The 21,805-nt window shown below is 47.4% G+C and overlaps 1 protein-coding gene and 1 long non-coding RNA gene across 3 annotated transcripts in view; one reads left to right on the forward strand and one right to left on the reverse strand.

The window, feature by feature from the left end:
- The window catches only part of ACVR2B (activin A receptor type 2B), a 113,274-nt gene extending 107,292 nt beyond the window's left edge, over positions 1 to 5,982 (reverse strand). The window contains exons 1-2 of one of the 2 annotated variants that reach the window (XM_071428534.1): positions 5,770 to 5,982; positions 4,679 to 4,775 (exon numbers count right to left, since the gene is read on the reverse strand). In XM_071428534.1, coding sequence (XP_071284635.1) covers positions 4,679 to 4,730 — 52 coding nt within the window. In that variant the 5' untranslated portion in view covers positions 4,731 to 4,775; positions 5,770 to 5,982. The other variant, XM_071428532.1, reaches the window with a different exon arrangement.
- LOC139590795 (uncharacterized) lies at positions 5,368 to 8,530 on the forward strand. Its single transcript, XR_011679438.1, has 2 exons — positions 5,368 to 5,497; positions 8,376 to 8,530. It is a non-coding gene; the product is annotated as an uncharacterized lncRNA (long non-coding RNA).
- The last annotated feature ends 13,275 nt before the right edge of the window (positions 8,531 to 21,805 follow it).

A 21,805-nucleotide genomic window follows, 5' to 3' on the forward strand; every position in this document is an offset into this window, starting at 1 on the left:
CTCCAGTTGCCTGAGGGCCCAACCCCATCAGGGCTTTTATTTGGGTCTAGATCACTGCTCAGCTCTAGAAGGTTCTCTCCCCTACCTGCCCCTTTCCCAAATTTCAGCCACACTTCTCCAGTGCCAGCAGACAGGGCTGGACACACAGATTTCCAAGGAGACATCAGAGCATCAGTGTCCTTCCCTGCCTGGGCTCTGCAGAGCCAGAAGCAAGGGGTGAGCAAGACACTGTCACAACTTTTAGACCACTGTCCTGGGTGTGTTTGATAGAAAGGTCATTTCTGTTTACATTTCATGGGGCTTGAAATGTCCTGTGCTCCTAAAATCCTACTTAATTCTGACTATTCTAGTGCAGCACCACGAGGTGAACTATAACTAAATTTTACTTTAACACTAAATTTTAGAAATGCTTCTAAGAGCAGGTCCTGGAACATGACAGCCAAAACACCTTCTGCCACAAGGCCCCAGAAATGGAGTAACTTTGACTTCTAGTTATTTTATTTTAAAGGTGTCATGGCTTTCTAGGAACAGGCAACTTTGCCTTTGGGCAGAGCACACAAACACAGCCCTCACAGGTGCCCAGCCTCAAAACATCTCTGCCATCCACCTCCTTCACCCTTGATAAATAAAGATAACCATCCCTTGGTTCTTTAAGATAAGCACCCCTTGGTTCCTTTTACACCTGCAACACTTCTGCAGGAGGACCCACACCATGGAGAGCACATCAGCAGGATTCCTGGGCCGGTCCCATCATCCCACCATCAACATTTCAAAAGATGCTCTCTTCCATCTCAACCTGTGCACTGGAGAAGCCAGGGAGCCCTCCTAGGCTGATCTGCAAAGCAAGGAGTGTGTGCATGGGGATGGGGGAGAATGGCGGGAGGGAGAGAGGAGGACAAAAACAACAACAAAACAGAAAAGAAAAAAAGAAAGGGGAGTGGGGGGGGGGGGAAGAAAAACCAGTGAGGTTGGCTTGCTTCTTTCTTCTCTACCATCTATTCAGTGTCAGCAGGGGAGGTCCACAACTGTTGCGTCACAGGGAGCACAAAAAAGCCTGACAAGCGTGTTTGAGCTGATGGAGAGCAGAGTGGACAGGAGGCTGCTGACAGCTCCAGCTCCACCGGGCACTGCGAGCCCCTGGCTTGAATTGGCTGCTCCTTCCCATCGCATCCAGCCCGCACGGGCTGCTCCAAGGCACCAGCAATGGCAGAAATTCCAGCCTGTAAATACTTTAGTTAACTCTCCAGCTCGGGTTAGACCCTCACTCTGGTGCAGGGATCCAGGGTTTTTAATGCAGGAGGCACCTAAGGGAGGATGCAGGAGATGCTTCGAAACGGAGAGGGGGGAGCTAAACCACAGGTTGTGCAGGACCTGGAGAGGTGTTTATAAATAATGTCGCTAAAATTTAATATGCACTGATCACTGGCATCTCTAACACAGCATTTTCTTCTCCACAGAACTCTGACAGTGGTTATGTCTGTGGTATAATTATCTAGATTTGATAGCGGATTAAAAAAATATATATCCTAAACACCTGTTCAAGAGTTTTGTGTTTTTAAAGGCCATTGCCATTAACCTTGGGCCACGCACTTCATTGTGTTTAATTAGCAAGCTAATGAAGCCAGTTTTATTCCCTTTCTCAAGCACAAGAGGATAAATACAAGACAGTGAAAGAGGAGACCAGATCCATTTGCAGCACAGTTCATTGCTGCATGGCATTACTTAAACTTGCACCTAAATAAAAGTAATGTAATGGCTTGGAAAGCATGTTAGCAATGCATTCTGCAAGACAAATCCTTTTACACCTTCTGTATTTTCTCAAGCTCATCGATTAAAACATGATTTCTGAACATTTGGGCTGCAGAGAATTTGCAAACAAAGGGCTAAAAATAAACATAATGTTTTCCTCAACGAATCCTCAATATTCCAAAAAACTAAGCGTAACAGATTTATTTTTTTTTGAAAGAACAGCAGCCCGTGCTTGCTTTGTTACATCCAGCCAAGGTAGAGATGAGAAGCATCAACAATGGAGGTTAAGTGATTTTCGAAAAGCCCACCACTTTCACAGAGCCCTAACGTGTACACACACAAAAGGCATACTTTGAGCAAAGCCCAGTGCTCTGAATCCCGGCAACACATTCCAACTTTGGGTATCTCAGCTTGTTTTCCTTTTTTTTTTTTTTGGTTTTTGGTTTTTTTTAACTGAACAGCTTTAGGAAAAACTGGACAATAAAGATCACGTTTATAAATACTCATAAATATCACAAGAAAGGCAGAAAGGCTTTAAAAGAGAGGGAGGGATTTACAGAATGGCTAATGCACTGATTAGTGATTCAAAAGGACCTTTCCAAACAAACAGAATTATATTCATTTTCTGGGGTTTCTTTATTGTATTTTCAGGGGGGGTGAGGAAAAATTCAGCACAGGTATGCCCTGTCAGATTATCTTTTTCATACCATAATACATTTAGGAAGCTTTCAGGATGTTTTGGGTTTTTTTTAAAGCAATTGCTTTTTTCCCCCTCCAACTTAGATTTCAGCCACTCTGTGCACACAGCCATAGGATCAGGTTAAATACCAAAACCAAACAAAAACCCAACGCCATACCCAAAAACAAAACCAAAAACAAAAAAAATCCGGAAGCCATCTCTTTTATTGAATCACCCGAGATAAAAGGATTCCAAGATATATGGAAAGAAAATACATTGACCATAAATCTCCTTTATGCACATAATAGAATTTTCCAGCCAGGAGAGCTGTTGTGATGATAGCAACGCCGAGCACCAGGAATGCTGCTGGCACACACACAGCCCCCCCTCCCCGCTCCTTCCAAAATACCTGCTCTCCTCAGCACTGCTATGTAAATACAAACCCGCACATCCCCCTTCCCAACACATGCAAACAAAGCTGCGTACAAGTGTCCCAGCCATCAGATAAAAAATCCCGAGCTGGCTTTGCTCGCTAAGAAATTAAATTTTTTTTTTAATTTTCATTGTCCGCTCCTTTTTTTTTTTTTTTTTTATTGCCACTCGCACTCACTTTCGGTGCGACTTAAAAAAAAAAATAAAAAAACAACGAAGCGCTGGCACGGCGGGTAATGGCAGAGGCAGGCGGTGGCAGCGCATATTTAATGGGCACTCGGAACAAAGGAAGCCCGGCTGCAGGAGCGCCCCGGGGCCGGCTCCGCGCCCGCTCCCCCCGCGGCCCCGCCGGGCAGCGCCTTCCCCGGGCCGGGGGACCCGCACCGGGACCCGCACCCGCGGGGAAACCCCCCCGGCCCCCACCCGCACCACGGGTGATGCCAAAGCCGCCGGGAACTCCCCCGCTGCCCATCGCGGAGCTGCAGCATCGCTGCCTCCCGCACCCTGCCCCCGGGAACCCCCCGGCCGCAAACAGCCCCCCAGCCCCGGCCCTGACCCCTCGGCGTCCCCCCGGCCGGGAGATGATGGAAGGGATGCACCAAGGCACTGCCCAGAGCCGGGCGGGGGGCTCAGCCCCGGGGGGGGTCGTGGTGACCAGGCAAGAGGGGGGAAGGCAAAATTGCTGCCGCACCGGCTTCTCCTAAGGAGAGCGCAGCGGTAATAAAAAAGAATAGGGGCAATAATAACAATAACACAAGGAATAACTAGAACAAGGAGGGAAAGTGGGGAGCGCGGGGATTTCCAGCGTGCCCGCGTTTTCAGGTGCTCGGGGGCAGCACAGCGGGGCTGGCCGCTCCCGCCCCCCCCCGATGGACCGCTCCCGCCAGCCCATGGAGAGCCCTCCCCGCGTCCCCAAACGCTGCCCGGGGTCCCCTCCAACTCCCCCGGCCGCGCTCGGGCTTTGGGAGAACTTCCACCCGCGTCCCCCGGCACGACGCGCACCCCGCAGGTTGGAGATGAAGTTTGTAGCCCATGTCCGTAAAATAAACGGGATGAAGAAGATACAAAATAAACACCCTCCTGCGCCCGCAAAGCCTCCTCCGCAGGGATGCTCCCCAGGCGCCCCCCGCAGCACACACCCCCTTTTTCCCAACTTTCTCCCCGCTCCCTGCGGAGCCAGGCAGCCCCCATAGGCTGGTTCCGTGCTCACCCTATGGGATCGCAGAGTCCCGGGGGGAAAAAGGGGAACCGGGGAGGTCCCTTTGGGATGGAGGGGGGGTCCCCCACACCCTCCCCGAGTTACACAACCGCAGCCCGGCAGGAGCGGAGCGCACACATGGCCACTACCTGAGAGACCCCGCACCATTCCGGAGCGACCCCGGGTCTCCTCCCGCTGCTCCCAACTTGTCCCCCCCTCCCGAAACATCCTCGGCTTCTCCCCCACGCCCCCGCCCCAGAAGTAAATGCCCATTTTTTGCAAAGTTTCCTCGAGATCGCGCCGTGTTTACATTGCCATGAATTCCCACAGGCTGCCTGGAGGGAACAAAAAGCAGCACGGGAAGGCTCGTCCTGCGAGCAGGGAGAAAACGGAGAGGGAGGGAGAGGGAGTGAAAAGAAAAATAATAACAATAATAATAATAATAATAACAATAAAGGAAATGAAGCCGATGAAGCGGTGGGGGGATTCCCCAGCTCGGGTGCTCTGCTTCGGAGGGTGCTGGAGGGTGGCTGCAAATAACCGCACGGCCCATTCAATTCTGCATTTGGAGACGCGACCGAGAGCCCGAGCGGGAGGTAAACACGCCGAAAGGCTCTTACCTGCACAGAAAGTTCCCCAGAGCACGGCGAAAGTCAGCCACGAAGCAAACATAGTCCTTTACTTTTTTTTTTTTTTTTCCTCTCCTCGCGTGCACCTCTACCCCAAGGGAAACAAAAATAAAAATAAAAAGATCGAGCGCGTGAAAAGAGAGGGAGGAGAGAAGCGTGGCTCTGCCTTCCCTCTCGCTCTCAAAAAGAAAAAAAAAGAAGAAAAAAAATCTTGGGGGTAGGGGGTGGGAAAAAAAAAGAAAAAAAGAAAAAACAACAACAACAAGAAAATCGGATTTAATTCCTCCGCAGTTGCAAAATTTATCCAGTGGAGACGAACAGACCCGGACGGTTCGACCTGCTCCTGCCCGGCCCCACCGTTCGCTCCCAGCTTTCCAAGAGTTTCTTTCCCTGGGCTTTTGTGCTGGGAGCGCGGCGTGCACCACACACCGACTCCCCCTCCTCCTCCTCCTCCTCCTCCTCCTCTTCCCCTTCCCCCTCCTCCTCCTCCTCCTCCTCCTCCTCCTCCCAACCCAGCCCCTCCGGCTCCCCCAGCAGCGCGGGGCGAGCGCGCACACGCCCCCCCACCCCCCCCTCCCCGCGCAGTTCCCGCGCAGTTCCCGCGCAGCCGCGCGCGGGTTGCGCGCTCCCCCGTTCCCCCGCGCACACGCGCGCATCCCCCCCCCCCCCTTCTTCTTCCTCCTCCTCCTCCTCCTCCTCCTCCTCCCCGCGCAACCCACGCCGGCAGCGAGCGGGGCGGCGGCGGCGGCAGCAGCGGGACCGTGCGCGGTTCGTACGGACCCCGCATCGCGGGAGGCTGCGGAGCGGCAGGCAAGGGCCGGCGGAGGGGGCGCGGGGTCCGGAGGAGGAGGAGGAGGAGGAAGAGGCGGCGGGGGGCCGCGGCATCGCGGGGCTGCGCGGGGCGGCGGGCGCGGGGGCGCGGCGGGAGGTGCCATGTGCGGGATGGGGAGGAGGGAGAGGGAAATTAAAAATAAACCCCACAACGTGGAGGAGGAAGGGAAAGGGAGGTTTGATGGGGGTTTGGGGTTTTGTTGTTGTTGTTTTGGGGTTTCGTTTTAATAATTAAAAAAAAAAAAAAAAACCTGAACCGCGTCCAAAATGGCTTCTAAAAAAAGGGAGAAGCCAGCGCGGAGCCAGCGGGGAAACCCGGATGTTGGATACAAAGGGGCTGGAGGGGGCGGTGCGGCGCGGGGGCTACGCGGGCTGAGCGGGGAGCGGCGCTGCCCGTCACGGCCGCGCCCGCGGGGAGCCCCGGCTGGAGCGGGGCTGGGCACCGAGAGGGTGGCGATGGGCAGGTTTAGGGACAGGAGGCTGCCGAGGGTGTGCGTGGATGTGGACAAGTCTAGGGGCAGGGGACTGCGGTTGGTATGTGTGGGTATGGGCAGGTTTAGGGGCAGGGGGCTGGAGAGGGTGTCCGTGGATATGGGCAGGTTTAGGGGCAGGGGGAGAGTGTGTGTGGATAGGGGCAGGGGGCTGCAGAGGATGTGTGTGGACGTGGGCAGGTTTAGGGGCGGGGGGCTGCAGAGGAGAGCTTTAGGGGCATAAGAGGGCAGAGGAGATGAGTGTGGATATGGACAGGTGCAGGGGCATAAGGGGGCAGAGGAGATCAGTGTGGATATGGGCAGGTTTAGGGGCAGGGGGCTGCGGAGGGTGTATGTGGATATGGGCAGGTTTAGGGGCAGGGGGCTCCGGTTGGTATGTGTGGATATGGGGCAGGGGGCTGCAGATGGTGTCCATGGATATGGGCAGGTTTAGGGGCAGGGGGCTGCAGAGGGTGTGTGTAGATATGGGCAGGTTTAGGGGCATAAAGGGGCAGAGGAGATCAGTGTGGATATGGGCAGGTTTAGGGGCAGGGGGCTGCAGAGGAGAGATTTAGGGGCAGAGGTAGGAGTGCAGATTTAGGGGCATAAAGAGGCAAAGAGGTGTGTGTGGATAGGGGCAGGGCACTGCTGGGGTGGGAGGTTTGGGAGAGGGTGTAGGGGCAGGAGCTGGAGGGAGAGGTTTAGGGGAAAAGTGTGCAGAGGGTGTGTATGGATAAGGGCAGGTTTAGGAACAGAGGGTTGTGCGGGGATGGAGGTTTAGGGGCAGAAGGTGGCTGAAGGGATGTGTGCATCGCAGCAGCTTTAGGGGCAGGGCCTGGAAGTGGAGATTTGGGGGTGGAGATTTAGGGCCAGAAGGTGGCAGAGAGTGTATGTGGACAGGGGCAGGTTTAGGGACATGGGGGTGGCAGGAAGAGACTGTGGGGCAGGGAGTGGGGGAAATGCAAATAGGGCAGGGGATGGTGGAGCGGGCTGGTGGGAGAAATTTAGGGGCAGAAGATTTAGGGACAGGGCAAGGTGGAGGATATGTGTGGATAGGGGCAGGTTTGAAGACAGCATGCTGTGGGGGAAAGTCTAGGGGAAAGGGGAGATTTAGGGACAGAATTTGGCAGTGTGGATAGAAGCAGGTTTTGGGGCAAGGGGCTGCAGGGGGGAGGTTCAGGAGAAGGGGGGAGATTTAGGGGCAGGGGGGACAGGAAGAGAGGTTTAGGGGTGGGGGGCAGTTGTAGGGAGTGTTTGGAGAGGAAGGGTTAGGGGAAGAGGGTGGTGGAAGGTGTGCGTGGATGGGACAGGTTATGGGGCAGGGATGGCTTAGGGGGTTTAGGGGCAGGGGTTGCAGGAAGTGCAAATAGGGCAGGGAATGGTGGAGGGAGTGAGATTCAGGGAAGTGGATCAGGCCAGGGGGTGGCAGAGAGTGTGTGTGGATAGGGACAGGGGACTGTGGTGAGGTTTGGGGGCAGGAGGCTGCAGGGGACAGGTTTAGGGGCAGGGGGTGGCAGGCAGAGGCTTTAGGGACAGGGAATGACTGGGGGCATTAGGAGCAGGGAGTGGGGGGAGTGCAAACAGGGGCAGGGGGTGGCAGAGGGGGCTGAGGGGGGAGGTTTTAAGGGCAGGGGGTGGCTGGGGGGGATTGGGGCAGGGAATGGTGGAGGGCAGGGCTGTGAATGGGTGGAGGGTGGGGTAGCACGGGGCAAAGCCATCTCATTGTCTTGGAGAAATTCTCTGGCTCCTTGCCTTCCCAGTGGAGAGGGCAGCACAGCCCCCACCAGGGCCAGGAATAAACAGTGTCCTTGCAGAAAAAACAATTCTCCACTTCCAGACACTGGGAATGTGTGCTCCCTGCTCGTGCCCAACAGCCCCTTGACCCCAAGATCCAGCAGGAGCAATGGCTCAGTGTCCAGGGTCCCCAGGGCAGAAGGGACACCTCAGCAGAATCCTTTCTTAGGCCATTTCAGGGTTAATAAGGTTTTCTCCATTGCCAGGATTACAGGAATTGAACGCTCTCCACAATTTTATTTTAATTCTAACTAAATAATATGGCTATAGGGAGCAGCAAAGGACTCTTAAGGGGAAGGAGGAGGAAGGGGGAGATGCTGAAGTCAGGTCATTCTCAAGACTTTGGGTCTGTGAGGTCCACTGACTCATCAGAGAGAGGAATGTGGCAGGGATGGATGCTGTGCACAGCAGTGAATCTCAGGTCAGCTCCCTCAAATTCATCCGATGGGGACTAAGGCTGAAAATATTCCTAAACTCATTTTCTTTTTCCTCTGGAGGGAGATAAGAATAAACATGAATCGTTCTTCTAAAAGTTTGAAAAGCATTTTGTTCCAAGAAGAAATATGTAATTTTTTTCCTTCTTCTTCTTACAGTAACAAGTTCACAGAAAACTTCAGGAGGCTTTTACAAAGGCTTGTAAGCACTTTGAAGCTGGAGACTGTTTTTATATACGTACAGCACTTGTGTAACAAGGTCTCGACAGTGAATGGGATTCCAGGGTGCAGTTGCAATAAAGTGATTAATAGTATCATTCATGGTATCATACCTCATTCATAGGTTTCCTGTAAGTTAAGAGGAATACGTTGGCAGGAGCACGGTGGTTGTGACTTTAAACACGATACTCTTGGGGGGAAAAGTTACAGCTAACACATGCACTGAAGGGCAGTGCAATTAGTAAAGCCATGTAAAAGGCTCAAGAAAATAATTTTTAGAGCAAAAGCCCGCAAAGATCAAGTTCTGAACTAGTTCTATGGCACAGAAATAGCAAGGTGGATATTGCCACACAGCTGGTGAAACCAAGAACAGAAAATAAGATGTGTCTGTCAAAGGGACGGGTCAGTGGTGATCACTGTTTGTTCAGAAACACACAAGTAGGGTTTGGGTTTGTTGCTTCTTAATCTGCACACAGTGAGGACTGATTTTGTCACCAAAATGTTTGTCACCTGCTTGTGGCAAAAATCACTGAGAAGGCCAGGCAAGATGCAAAAGGGAATGGAAATCAGTTGTCAAAGGAGAAGTAAATGTCCTGGCTGTGGGCTGCAGCAGCTCAAGATGCATTTGGAGCCTCAAGAGAAGTGACAAATAATGTGTCAATATTTCCTATAAAGCTGCTTATTTCATTTGAAAGCAAATAATGAGTCAATATTTCTGTTTATTTCATTTGGGGAATAAATTGTCAAACAGCTACCACGTGGCTGAAGTATGGAGAAATATGTGGGGTGATAAAATATGACCTGGTGTTTCACTGTACCAGCATCCCCATGATCAGCTAAAACGAGACATTTAGCTCGGTCCAAGAAAACACCAGCCCTGGGGAGCAGGCGGGGTGAGTAACACAGGATCGCTCGGGCTGTGTCCCTGCCCGGGCTCAGAGCACTCCCTGGCCAGCCCTGCTCCTATTTTTAATCCTGGCTGTGCTATGAAAAGCTCCATTGCACAGCACCTGAATGGCTGCTCTGCAGGCAGGGGCTCGGCAGCGCGTCCATCACGCGCCTGTCGTCGCTTTTGAGGAAACGCGCCCAGGGCGTTTCGGATGTTGTCCTAAAGCCACCCGGTGGGACAGGCACAGCCTGGCCTTCCTGCACCAGGGCAGCTCCTGCTGTGTGGCACAGGCACGCTGATCCACCCCCCAGAGCTGAACCTCGGGGGATTTTTGCCCAGGGGTTTATGACGCCCTGAAGTTTCATTTGTTAAACTCCCTCCTGTCGCAGACATCTTTTATGAAAAATCCTTTCCTTAAGATTTTTCCTCCTGAGAAGCTGAGAGGCCTCAAGAACAAAATGTAAACAATGATTATCTGCTGCTGTAGAATGCAACAAGTAGATCTGTAATTAGTCTCATAAAGTTGTTTCTAATTAATAACCAGTCACAATCAACTAGCTCGGACTCTGTCCGAGACACAAACCTTTGTTATTCATTCTTTCTTTTTCTATTCTTAGCTAGCCTTCTAATGAAATCCTTTCTTCTATTCTTTTAGTATAATTTCAATATAATATATATCATAAAATAATAAATCAAACCTTCTAAAACATAGGATCAAATCCTTGTCTCTTCCCTCATCCTCAAACCTCTGTAAACACAGTCACACCCTCCCATCTTGTTTGCCGTGGTGTTTGTGAGGGTCCCCAGGATGAAGTGAGAGATGAGAATTCCAGAGGGTTGATTTATTATTTTATGATATTATATTATATTAAAATAAATTATATACTAAAATGTACTAAACTATAGAGAAAGGATACATCAGCAGGCTAGAAAAGAATGATAATGAAAGCTCGTAACTGACTCCTCAGAGTCCGACACAGCTGATGGTGTCTGGTCATTCATTAAAAGCAATTCACATGTTTGGATAGACAATCTCCAGACCACATTCCAGAGCAGCAAAATATGGAGAAGCTGAGGCTTCTCATCTTCCCAGGAAAAGAAATCCTGGTGAAGGGATTTTTCAGAAAATATCGCGGTGTCAGTTTGCGGCGTTTCACAGGGAGGTGTTTACCCGCCCAAAAAGCTAAAATGTTTTCTCTTCTTGCAACACCAATGCCCAGGAGTGAGTATTGTCACTGGAGATAATGTTACAGCCTTGGCAAGATGACACTTAAAAACTTCATCAGCCTTCCAAGAATTTTGGAAATAGTGGTGAATAAAGGCAGCAAGTGCTCAGAGCAGGCAGTGCTTGCAAGAAGTGCCCTTACCAGCAGTGCTTTCAAGAGCTGGTTTTGTTGTTTTCACTTATCATTAGAGCTGCACAGCTCAGACTGCTTTTAAATAGTTATACTTAACAGTTAAAAAACTCTCCCGTGCTAAAATAAATTTTAGCTGAGGTGGTTTGTGCTTTGCAGCCTCATATGACACTCAATCTTTCTCGTGTGACTCCTGTAACAAGTCGAATTCATGTATTTTGATACTGTGCACGTGATTAAGATACTTGGATCACTTAAGCCTGCGGAAAACTGCAGTGCTCGCATGTCATTTATCTTAAAATCCTATTGTAGCACTCATGAAGTGTAATTTCTTCAGGGAATGGAAATTTATACTGACAGAGGTGTTATAAAACATGGAAAATACTGGGAGGAGAGGACCCAGCATTTTCTTTATCTCTTCAAGTGTTCACTAACGGGGATTTATTTTTCAGCTCAGCGTTGGTTCACTGCAGGTTACAGAGCCCTGGTGCAATTAAAGGGACCCATTTCCAGACTTCTTAAGCAAAACTCACATTATTTGCAACAGGTGGGAGCTGTGTGCTGTGGCCTCAAGGCAGCAAACTGGTTCACAGGCTTCACTTTTCACATTGGTCCCTAAAGCTACTTGCAGAAAATCACCCCCAGCCTAAAGAAACTCCTGGGATCCCAGCCTCTACCTCCCCGTTTTAAAATGCATGGGTAAGAAAAACCAATTTATATTCATAACCTTGAGTAAATAAATTGTCACTTTAACTACACATTTTATTGTAATTAAGTGCTTCCCTGTAATAACCAACCCACACCATGGAGCTGTTTCTTAATATAACAGTAAGGCAAGTTCTCAGCTGTGAGCAGAATTAGGGAGCTTTTAAAAGCACAGACCAGTTGATACAGCAGGGTGATGTTGCACAGTTCTCAACAGGTGGAGAAAAGGTGGGTTTGCTAAAGAGCCTTGTCCTTATTTTCAACAAATGCTGTTGCTTTGTGGTCAACAAAATCAAATCTCACTGGCCAAATTTCCCAGTAGGGGTTTTACCCAGTATCAGCTTGGGTAATATCCTCTGCTCCCAGTGGATTTGCCTAACTCCAAAGGGAACATGACTGAAGCAGATTTAGACCTTCCCCAGCTTTCTAAGGACTCGCTGCTGTCACCTCTCCATAATGCAGCTACAATTAACTTTGCTGGAATTTCTATATTTGAAGCAGCTTGAAATGAGAGCCTGAACTTCCAGACGTGGATGCAGATAGTCTCTGCTGCTGTCTGTGGGAGCCCTTGGGCTTCACACTAAAAAAGCCCACCCTTGTTGACAAATTTGCCCTTTGCAGTCTGGCTTCAGTGCAGCTAGCAAAAATAGCAAGTGATGCAGCAGACAGAATGGGCCCTAAACTATATTTTTTGATAGCTTTTCTTAGCTCCAGACTAAAGAGCAAGGCATCAGATGTTGACAAATTAGCAGGGAATATACGGAGCAAAGGGATTTGTTTCTGAAATGCCCACAATCCAGCAGTTTTGCTGTCCCCCAGAATTTGAACTTTTTCCTTGGTTTTCAGCTCTGTTTTGATTAGAGTGTAAATACCAGCCACTGGCACATGTCAGCTGGCATCAGAGCCACGTGCCAAAGCTTTGTTCAGGTCGGAGCTTTAGTGTCATTTTACTCATCCATGGATTTTGTTAGGACTTCTGGGGCATAGCTCATTATTTTTACCACTGGAACCAGCAGTTGTTGTATAATTATTCCTCTTTAAATTCAGGAGAGATTGTCTGGCCTTTTGGGTGGGGAACTTAATTGCATGAAGGCTCTAGAGGATGGCTGATGCTGGATAGTGACTATGCCATTGGCATGTTACCTGCCCCCAAAAAGGAGAATCTGGACTCTAGTCCATACCCCCAGGTCATGCCAGCTTGCTGGGTACCAAAGCACACCCACACTCAACTTGGAGACCCCTGTCCTCAGACAAGGACAATAAGGGACACCACATGACGAATTCTGCAATGACAGTATATGTTTAATTGGTAAAAGACTGCATTTTCTATCCTTTTTTAACCCAGGTCACAGTGCTAAAGGACTGCCTGATGTTTGAGGTTCCTTTCAGGTATTTCCCTCATTGAGAAGCACTGTTCTTAAGGCTGCTGTGGTTGCCAGCTTTGTCTTATGCCCTCAAGCACTACTCTGCCTTTTAGTGTTGAGAAACCAATATTCAAATTCCCCTGGAACACCAGACTGTGCTGCTTTCACAGCTCACAGAGGGCCTTCCCTCAACCTCAGGTACAATAGCTCTGGCTGCTCTGAAGCCAGTGACCAGGAGTCAGGAAAAGCACAGTTTAGATATATATATATAGAGAGAGAGAGAGAGAGAGATAAGCAAACTACAATCCTACTTTAGACATCTCAGGCTTTTAAGCTCTCTGCCTCAGATTCCCTGTAAAATACAAATAACAGCATTGACGAGGTGCAGCTCATAAAAAAGTAAATATTTCTAACTTCCTAGAGCATGTGTTGCAACCAGCTGAAGTGAGTGCAGGTTAAATTCAGTGGAAGGGAGGTATTTCTAGCAGCTGATGGTACGTGACCATTCAAACAGTTTACCAAGTGCCACGGCAGCAAAATTCCTCCTGTTTAAGACTGCCCGGTTGCCTGGCAGGAAAATGTGTTCTCAAATTGGTGTAGTAACACTGGAATCACTTCTTGGTGACAGCCCTATTGACTGACAGCCTCCAGTAATGGCAATCTATTAATCTCTTGCTCTGTGGCCATAAAGCATTCTGTCCTCCTTCCATTAAAAGCCGAAGGTAAATAAATGCAGGTCCATCATTTTGCTGGCATTCTTGCTGTCTACAAAGCCTCTGCAAGAGAGGGACAAGCAGAAGGGCTATAGAAAATGTCCCCATCGTTGGCAGGAGGCCAGCCAAGGTGTGACACTGCAGGTGTGGGGCTGCTGAGGTGCCCTGGTCGTTCCACTTTGCTGTGCACAACAGCCCACGCTGCTGACACTGCCTGGGGCAGGGCAGGGTGTGAAACCTGTGCTGGGCTTGGAGAGTGTTTGAGCCAGGTCAGGGCAGCCTGAAGTGCTGCCTGCCTTTGGGTGGCTGCCAGCAGAACCTCTGGGGTTTTGCAGCACCTGAAAAAGTGCCTGGGAATAGAACAGCCCTTGAAGCTGCAGGGTGAGGAGAGCCCTCAGACTGCCCCTCCACCTTTTCTGCTGAAGTCACCATCCCCTGTGAAAGAGGATAGGAGTTTTCACCCATATTGTGTTCAGGTGTTGGTGTTTTACCTGGAAATGCAATGCAGGTCTTTTAAAGCACATATGGTGGCTACAGCAGCCTAGAGCCAAAGCCTGTCATCTCTCCCTCCCTCGCCTTCCTCTCTCCCCAGGTGTTCAGTTGGCAGAAGAATATCTTTCAAATTCCACTGTTTTATTTAAAAAGCTCAATTCAGGCTTTTTAAGCTGGTTGCAATTAAGATTTAACAACAGGAAAGTTTCTTACAGAGGTGCCATGTCCCTTTGAAATGGCTCTGCTGAAGAAAATCATCCATATCCCTGCTGCTGCCAGCTGGACTGCACTGCAGGGTTAACTTTCACTGTTACCTGTGGCCTTGTGCCTCCTGACACACTCAAGGCATGTGTGGAAGGACCAATAAAATATGTCCTGGAGTGTTTGGTGTATTTTTAGAGTTTGTCCCAGATTATTGGCCTTTGTCCCAGATTTCAGTGGTTAGGGTATAAGAATGCCCGGTGGGGCTGAGTGCTTCCTGCCTTGCTCTCAGGAAGGCTTTAATCAGGAAAAATACCCTCTCAGAGAAGGCAAATAATTAAGTTTTTGTGGCAAATCCTCTATTGCCATTAGCAGGAGATGATAAACACTCAAGACCACAGTATAAATAGAGCAAGGCAGATGCAGCAAGATTGAAAGTGCAACATTATTGTGTTACATGGTATTGAGTAATGAATTGGACATTATAACAAGGTAGTTTTCCTTTTTTTCTTTATTGAGAGCAGAGTTGGCTTTTATACTGTAAAGTGCCTGTCTTGTGTGGGAATGCTGGTGTAACCCTCCTGGACAAAGCTCATCCCACATCCTGGCAGTGTGCAAGCAGGGAGATAATGTTGGAAGGGATCTTCACATATCATCCCATCCATCCTCCTCCCCTTGGCAGTGGTTGATTGACCTATGGCATTTCTGGTAAATGCTCATCCAACCTCTTCCTGCAGTGCTCCAGCCTCCCAGGGCATTAAGAGTTTCACCTGCAGAACTTTTTTCCTCCTGTGTAACCTCAGCCTTTCCTGATGTAATTTGGTCCTTACTGAGCACATGGGAAACAATTCCTCCTTTTCTCTCTTCTCCAGCTTTTTCACATGGGAAGGTTGTCTCTCCTCATACTGCCAAAATCAAACAATCCAATTCTCTTGCCCCTTCCTTTTATTTCTGGTTGGGAAGCATGACCCTCACTCCATCCCTTGGCTGCTTACCCATATCTCAGGGGCTAAATTTCCTTGCTAAAGTCCATGGACTCCCCATGCCAACATCTCTATCATCCACTCTTCAGCTCTGGGGGGTTCCTCTGGATCCATCCCTCCCAGTTGCATTGCAGATCACTGGGATGCTGAAGAGCTCTCTGATGGACTCATCCAAACCATTTCTGGCTTTCATGTTCTTCCACCTTGGTCTTGCCTCTTTACCTGCCTACCAACTCTTCCTTGCCAAGCTGTGTCAGTGCACTTTCTGCATAGGACATTCCATGTGTCATAACAAATATGAAGTGTAAAAACTATTCTGTTAAGATTCCAGTAACTGCTCCATCAGTTTTGCAGGGAGGTGAGAGTGACACATTGCCAGTACAGATGCAGAAAAAGTCCTGCTGCACCCAATCATGCCTATGAGAACTTGCTTTCCTTCCCAGGATTCAGCTCTTGGACATTTTGGCACATTATCAGTGATAAATGTATTCACAAGTGAGAGCAGACAGCCCTGCAGGTTGTGATGCCAGGGTATTATTATGGGTTCTTGGCATCAGTAGTGCCTCTCTGTGGATTTCAGACGAATGAAACAGAAATATTTTTATAGCCAGCCTCAAGTTTTTATCTATTTGTAGGTGTCTTGGTGCTCCCTAAATAGGGATTAGGTCCTTTGTAAGGAAGACTGAATTTTATGTCTTGACTTTCCTGGGCCTTTATGCATCCAGTCCTCTCTTGCTCCCAAAGGCCACTGATATTGTCCTTTATTTTTGCCACTCATTTGTGTTGAGAAACAGGCACTGGCAGCTGGGAAATTATCAGTAATACAGGATGCAAACAATCTGTTTCCTATTCTTGTGGCCTATCCGTGCTGGGGGACGGTGCACAGACCCTTAATTATTCACCTACATTTGTTCAAATGGTTGCAAGTGGCTACTAATACCAGGTGAGAAAAGAATTAAAAAAAAAATGGAGGATAAAGAAGATTTAAAAAAACCCAAAAAAAACCAAGGATAGCTTGAGGCAAGGATGAGAAGGGTGAAGGACATATGGCAGAGGTACTAGTTGGGGTATTCTGCTATCCTGGGTTCCAGCTCAAGATTCTGCAGAATTTCTGATAGGCTTTGCTTTACTTATCTCTTAAGTCCAGATCAGAATGGGAACAACAGACTTTATCCACAGAAGTAATTAAAATGTTGCACTCCCTGGCAGGGGAGTTAAAATCAATTTCTCAAATGCAAGATGAAGAGCAATTGGCCAGGCCTCTGCCATGGGGGAAAAGATGCAGGACTGTGATGCTTGGGAGTACAGCACAAACCCAGTGCTGCAGAAATCCAGGAGCTCTCCTGGGATGCCTGTTCTGAGGGGCCCACTGCAGAAGACATGGGACAACCTCTCCATTTCACTTGGCAATGGTCTTGGCTCAAGGACAATTTCCTCACCTCAGGAAGCATCTGAGAAAAGCCCAAAGAGGTGCCTGAGGAGTGGCTGGAGGTGTAGAACATTTGCCATTGAGGTAAAGCTGAGAGAGAGAAGTGTGTGGCCCGAAGAGGGGACTGAGCTGAGACAAAACAAGTTGCCAAATGTGTGCAAGGCTGATGCAAAGTGGCACAATGTGTCCTTGTACCTTCTGCAAATAGGGGAATAATGGGCTTCAGCTGCAGCAGGAGCAACACAGGTAAAAGATCAGGAAAAATTCCCAGTGTTTTGGATAGTTCAGCTCAGGGATATTCCCACAGGCTCTCCTGGAGCTGGCACTGCAGGGAGTTGTTAGACAAAGCTCTTTCAGGGATTGAGGTGTTGTTGATTGTACTGGGAGCCTCTTAAAGGGATTTATCCATCTGATTTTTTTTCCTATTTCTTCCAGTTGCCACTGAAATCACTGGAATTCAGTTCTTCAGCCTTTGGGAAGTCCTGCCACAATAGCAATCCCCTGTTTGTAATCAAGAGGATTGCAAGAGCAATCAAATGCATATTGAGCTGATGTGCAGCTCCCAGGATTGTGGGGGCACAGAATCAAGCTGAGAAGTACGTGTGCTATAACTGGAGAAGCTGGTTATTCTAAAGGATTGAAAATCCAGCTTTTCTTTCACAAGGAGATGCTCACATGAGGAATATCACAGGTTATATTTAGTGTTACAGAGGCACAAGGGAAATCTCATTAGAGCCCAACAACAATGATCAGTTATAAAGGGAACAGGAGCAATTTGTAAGCCCTCAAAAAAATAGTGTGTCTGTGTTCTGCCCTGTCCTCACTGTCTGCTGCTGCTCAGCTTTCCTGAGAGAAGGGTCTGTGCCTGCCTGCTCAGTTAGCCCTGATACCTCATGTTTTATTTGCTGGGAGACTTCCACAATGAGCAGCAAACACTCCTGCTCCTATTTTAAACACATGGAAACTGCAGAAGAGAGAAATAAAATGACTTGCACAGAGTCACAGAGCAATTTCATGGCAGGGCTCAGACCAGAGTGCAGCTCCCTTGCTCCCAAACCCATGTGCCAGCCTTTCTTTTCATTGACCCTTAATTTTAATCACCTTCCAATAAATTCTCTTGGGCCCCTTCCAGTTGACTTCCATGGGAGTAATGCCAGGTATCAAATGAAGTAACCCAGAATATCAGTGCAAAAGAAGGCAGTATTAGATGCAAAGAAATAACTGATGGAAGGGGGAAAGCAAATTTTACAAAAAAGAGTAAGAAGGAATAAGTTCTAGTGCCAGTTCCATAATATCATTCCTCTTTTAATTTGTGCCTGATCAAAATTAAAAAAAAATAGATTGCTAATATTAATAAGTGAAATGAATCTTGAATTTTATAATAGCGGAGGAAATGAAAGGACCAAAGTAATATTGTGTTGTTAACTGAGATTTTAATAATGATTCTGTCCTCAGTTGGTGCATTTATTCCACAGAAGTAAATCATTAATGAAGAGGAGGGGAAAACAGTTTTGTGGTGATGGATTTTTGAAAGAAAAGTTTAATTTTGCTTAACTTGTAGAAACTCTGAAGTATGCTTGGAGCACTAAACCTAAACTACCACCACCTCAGTTTCCAGAGGGGGAATTCAGCCAGGGGGCTGTCAGTGCCTGGGGTAGGATGGAGAGATGTCCAAGGCCCCATCCCAGGAGAGCTGGGGTGAGTGAAGAGGTGGGTTAGAGATGTTGGGGCTCATCCCACATTCCCTGTGGAGTTTTGCAAGATCTGCTCCCACCATGCCCTCTGCAGTGGGGAGGGTGGACTCAAACCCCTCTCAGTTCTCTGAGGGTATTTGACTTCCCAGGTGAAGATAAAAGCCCACCAAGGCTGATGTGTCCCCTGCCCACCACTATCTTCAACCACAGCCAAGCAGTCCCCAAATAGGGGCTCCCTGGAGCAGCAGCCTGTCACTGTCTCACTGTCACATTTTCTGAAAAATCCCTTCCCCAGGATTTCTTCTCCTTGGAAGCTGAGAAGCCTCAGAAAAGAATGAAAACAAGAATTATCTGATTGCTTCTCCTGTGTTTGCTGCTTTGGAATGTGGTCTGGGGATCGTTTACCAACAGGTGCATGTTTGATTGGTTCCATGTGAATTGTTTTAACTTAGTGACCAATCACCATCAGCTGTGTCAGACTCCGAGGAGTCAGTCACGAGTTTTTGTTATTCATTCTTGTTAAGCCTTCTGTCTGTATCCTTCTCTTTCTCTAGTATAGTTTTAGTATAGCATTAATATAATATAATATAATATAATATAATATAATATAATATAATATAATATAATATAATATAATATAATATAATATAATAATAATATCATAAAATCAGCTTTCTGAGAACATGGAGTCAGATTCCCTCATCTCTCACCTCATCCTGGGGGCCCTCACAAACTCAACAGCAGCCCATTCACACTGAGCCCCCTGGTCTGGAATGTCCAACACGGGGAGGTTCATGGTCACACAACAGTGGAGAAGAAAAACATCTCTGTAGCTGAGCTTTGCTGCCTAATAAAAAGCAAATATAGAACATCCATCCCTCTGTGTGTGTGTGAAGGAGATGGGGGAAAATGCACAATTCCCCTGATTCCTTAATGAGCACAGCACCCCGACGATGAATGTAGAAATTTGCAAATTAAACCACATTTCTGTATCTAAATTATCAAATCAATAAAGAGATGTAAACATTAAACAACATTATATGAGAGCCTGGAGTGTCACCACAAAAAATTAAGACTATGTAATTAAAAGTACTATGCAATTTATTTTTATATTGTTCTTCATTCAAATCAACAAATCTTATTACTTATCCAAAAATGTAAAGCAGGCTGCAAACTAATTCAAAAGATGAAGACAAAGTGGTTATTGAAAAACTTATGTTTCTTGTTCCTTTACATCTGGCAACAGTCATGATTTAATATTTTAACTACTGTAATAGGTTATACTGCCGAAGAAAAGTGCATTAATTACTATGGGAAACCTAAAGAAATCTAATTAAGAACAATAAAATCACTCTTATTGACTGGGAAAAATAAAACTACTTAAAGGGAAATGAGGGATGAAAAAACTGACAACACACAAACACTAATAAATGTCTGCACAGGGTAGGAAACACACTTGTGCTGTTACTGGGGGTGTGGATTTGAAGTCTGGCTGGAGATCACAGTTTGGCTGAAGCTCTTCTCTCACCCACTGGAAGCACTTTCTAATTAGCTGCAGCTCAGGGAGTTGAGTTTGCTCTGGATGCAGCCCAACATGTCCGTGCAGAGTCAGTCCCAGTGGCTGTGTCTGAAAAAACACACTAATGTAGGAGATGGAGCTGCATTTCTGGGTGTAGTGTGGAGAAATGGAATCATTATCTCAATGGGTGCCATCCTTCCTGCAAAGTCAGAGAGGACACCTGTGAGGAAGCAGCCCTGAGTCCCAAATACTCAGCATGCCCTGCCTGGGGACACCACAGGGAGAAATGGCCACGGGCAAATCAGAATCCATCCTTCAACCAGCCACAACCCTTTAAAGTCATGTAAAAGGAGCCTTTCTGTGTGAAATATCCACCACCTTGTTTGCTCAGCCCCAGTAAAGCCATCTGCTGGCTTTACCATAAGGAAGGTACACCCCCATCCATGCCTTCACAGGATCCCCTGGGATGCAGGGCTGCTTTGGGAGCAGGTGCATCTTGCATGGGCCAGAAACAGCAGCCAAGCGTGTTAGGAGGTGTTTGTCTGTGTTTTCCAGATGTGAAACTAGATGGGACTCTCTGCTTTTGTCATTGTGGGGATTGGATTCTGGGCCTGTGATTTTGAGATTTCATCCCTTATGGTCTTGAGCATTCTTGTGATGGCAAAATTTATTTTCTGCCCACCTTGACTGCTCTCATTCCTAAAGATCTCTAAAGTGTCTGTGGATGTTCAAAAGAAGGGAGAGGATGCCATAGGGTCAACATCTACACTAAACACTTAAACAAAAACATGTGGTTTAATTTGTTCAGCTGATATTAATTGTCACAGACACGTTTTATGAAAAATCCTTTCCTTAAGATTTTTCCTCCTGAGAAGCTGAGAGGCCTCAGGAACAAAATATAAACAATGGTTATCTGCTGCTGTGGAATGCAACAGGTGCATCTGGGATTGGTCTCATGTGGTTGTTTCTAATTAATGGCCAATCACAGCCCAGCTGGCTCAGACTCTCTGTCCGAGACACAAGCTTTTGTTATCATTCTTCTTTTTCTATTCTTAGCTAGCCTTCTGATGAAACACTTTCTTCTATTCTTTTAGTATAGTTTAAATATAATATAGATCATAAAATAATAAATCAAGCCTTCTAAAACATAGAGTCAGATTCTTGTCTCTTCCCTCATCCTCAGACCCCTGTGAACACCATCACAGTTAGTAGTATTAATGCCTTTTCAAGCCAGAAGTAACCCTTTGATCATATATATTTACTTCACACATAAAATAGACTGCAGCAGTTTGGCCAGTTCTCTGGTTCTGGATCCAGTATCTTGTACATCATTAATATCTGCAATTATGATAAATTAGTAGAATTAACTTTGCACAGTCCTTCCAGGATTGCAAATCTTCATCAAAGGCAAGAAGAACTGTGTGAGGAATAAGGATTTCTCCATTCAATGGGTGCATACTGTGTCAGAGAGGAAGAAACAAAGTGAAATCTTTGCGACAGATGATGCTATTACGGATCTGTACTTGCACAGAGAGCCAGAAAAAGGGCACTGTAGCACCTCAGCTATATTTTGGAGGTATCACTGACACCCAAAGTTGCACAGTTTTGTGCTCAAAGGTAAGCACGTTCTCCTTTCCCACCTTCGCCCACAGGAAACAAGGTTGCAAAGCAGAAAGCATAGAAAGGGGTTGTTTGAAGGAGTTTTGATTGACTGGGGGTTATTTTGCAATGCAGAAACATCTGAGCAGCAATGCCTTTTGATTAGCAACAATTTTTTATGTTGAACCCTGTAAAACACACAAGGATTACTCAGGAAGAGTGTCACATAGACAATGTGCAATTATCTACACAAGGCTTGCAGAAACAGCCTTTAGATGTAAAACAGGAATAAGCAAAGCTTAAGTTCACTCTTTGAGAGGAAGATAGAAGGGGTTTTGATGTGGTAGCATCTGAAGGCCATTGTATCAGGACTTGCCATACAGTACATGCTCCACTAATCCAGGATCCTTAGTCATCAGGACTTTGT

The sequence above is a fragment of the Agelaius tricolor genome, unplaced genomic scaffold (assembly GCF_023055355.1).
Source record: "Agelaius tricolor isolate 1412-34295 unplaced genomic scaffold, bAgeTri1.0.p SCAF_6, whole genome shotgun sequence".
In the NCBI taxonomy this organism is placed as follows: Eukaryota; Metazoa; Chordata; class Aves; order Passeriformes; family Icteridae; genus Agelaius; species Agelaius tricolor.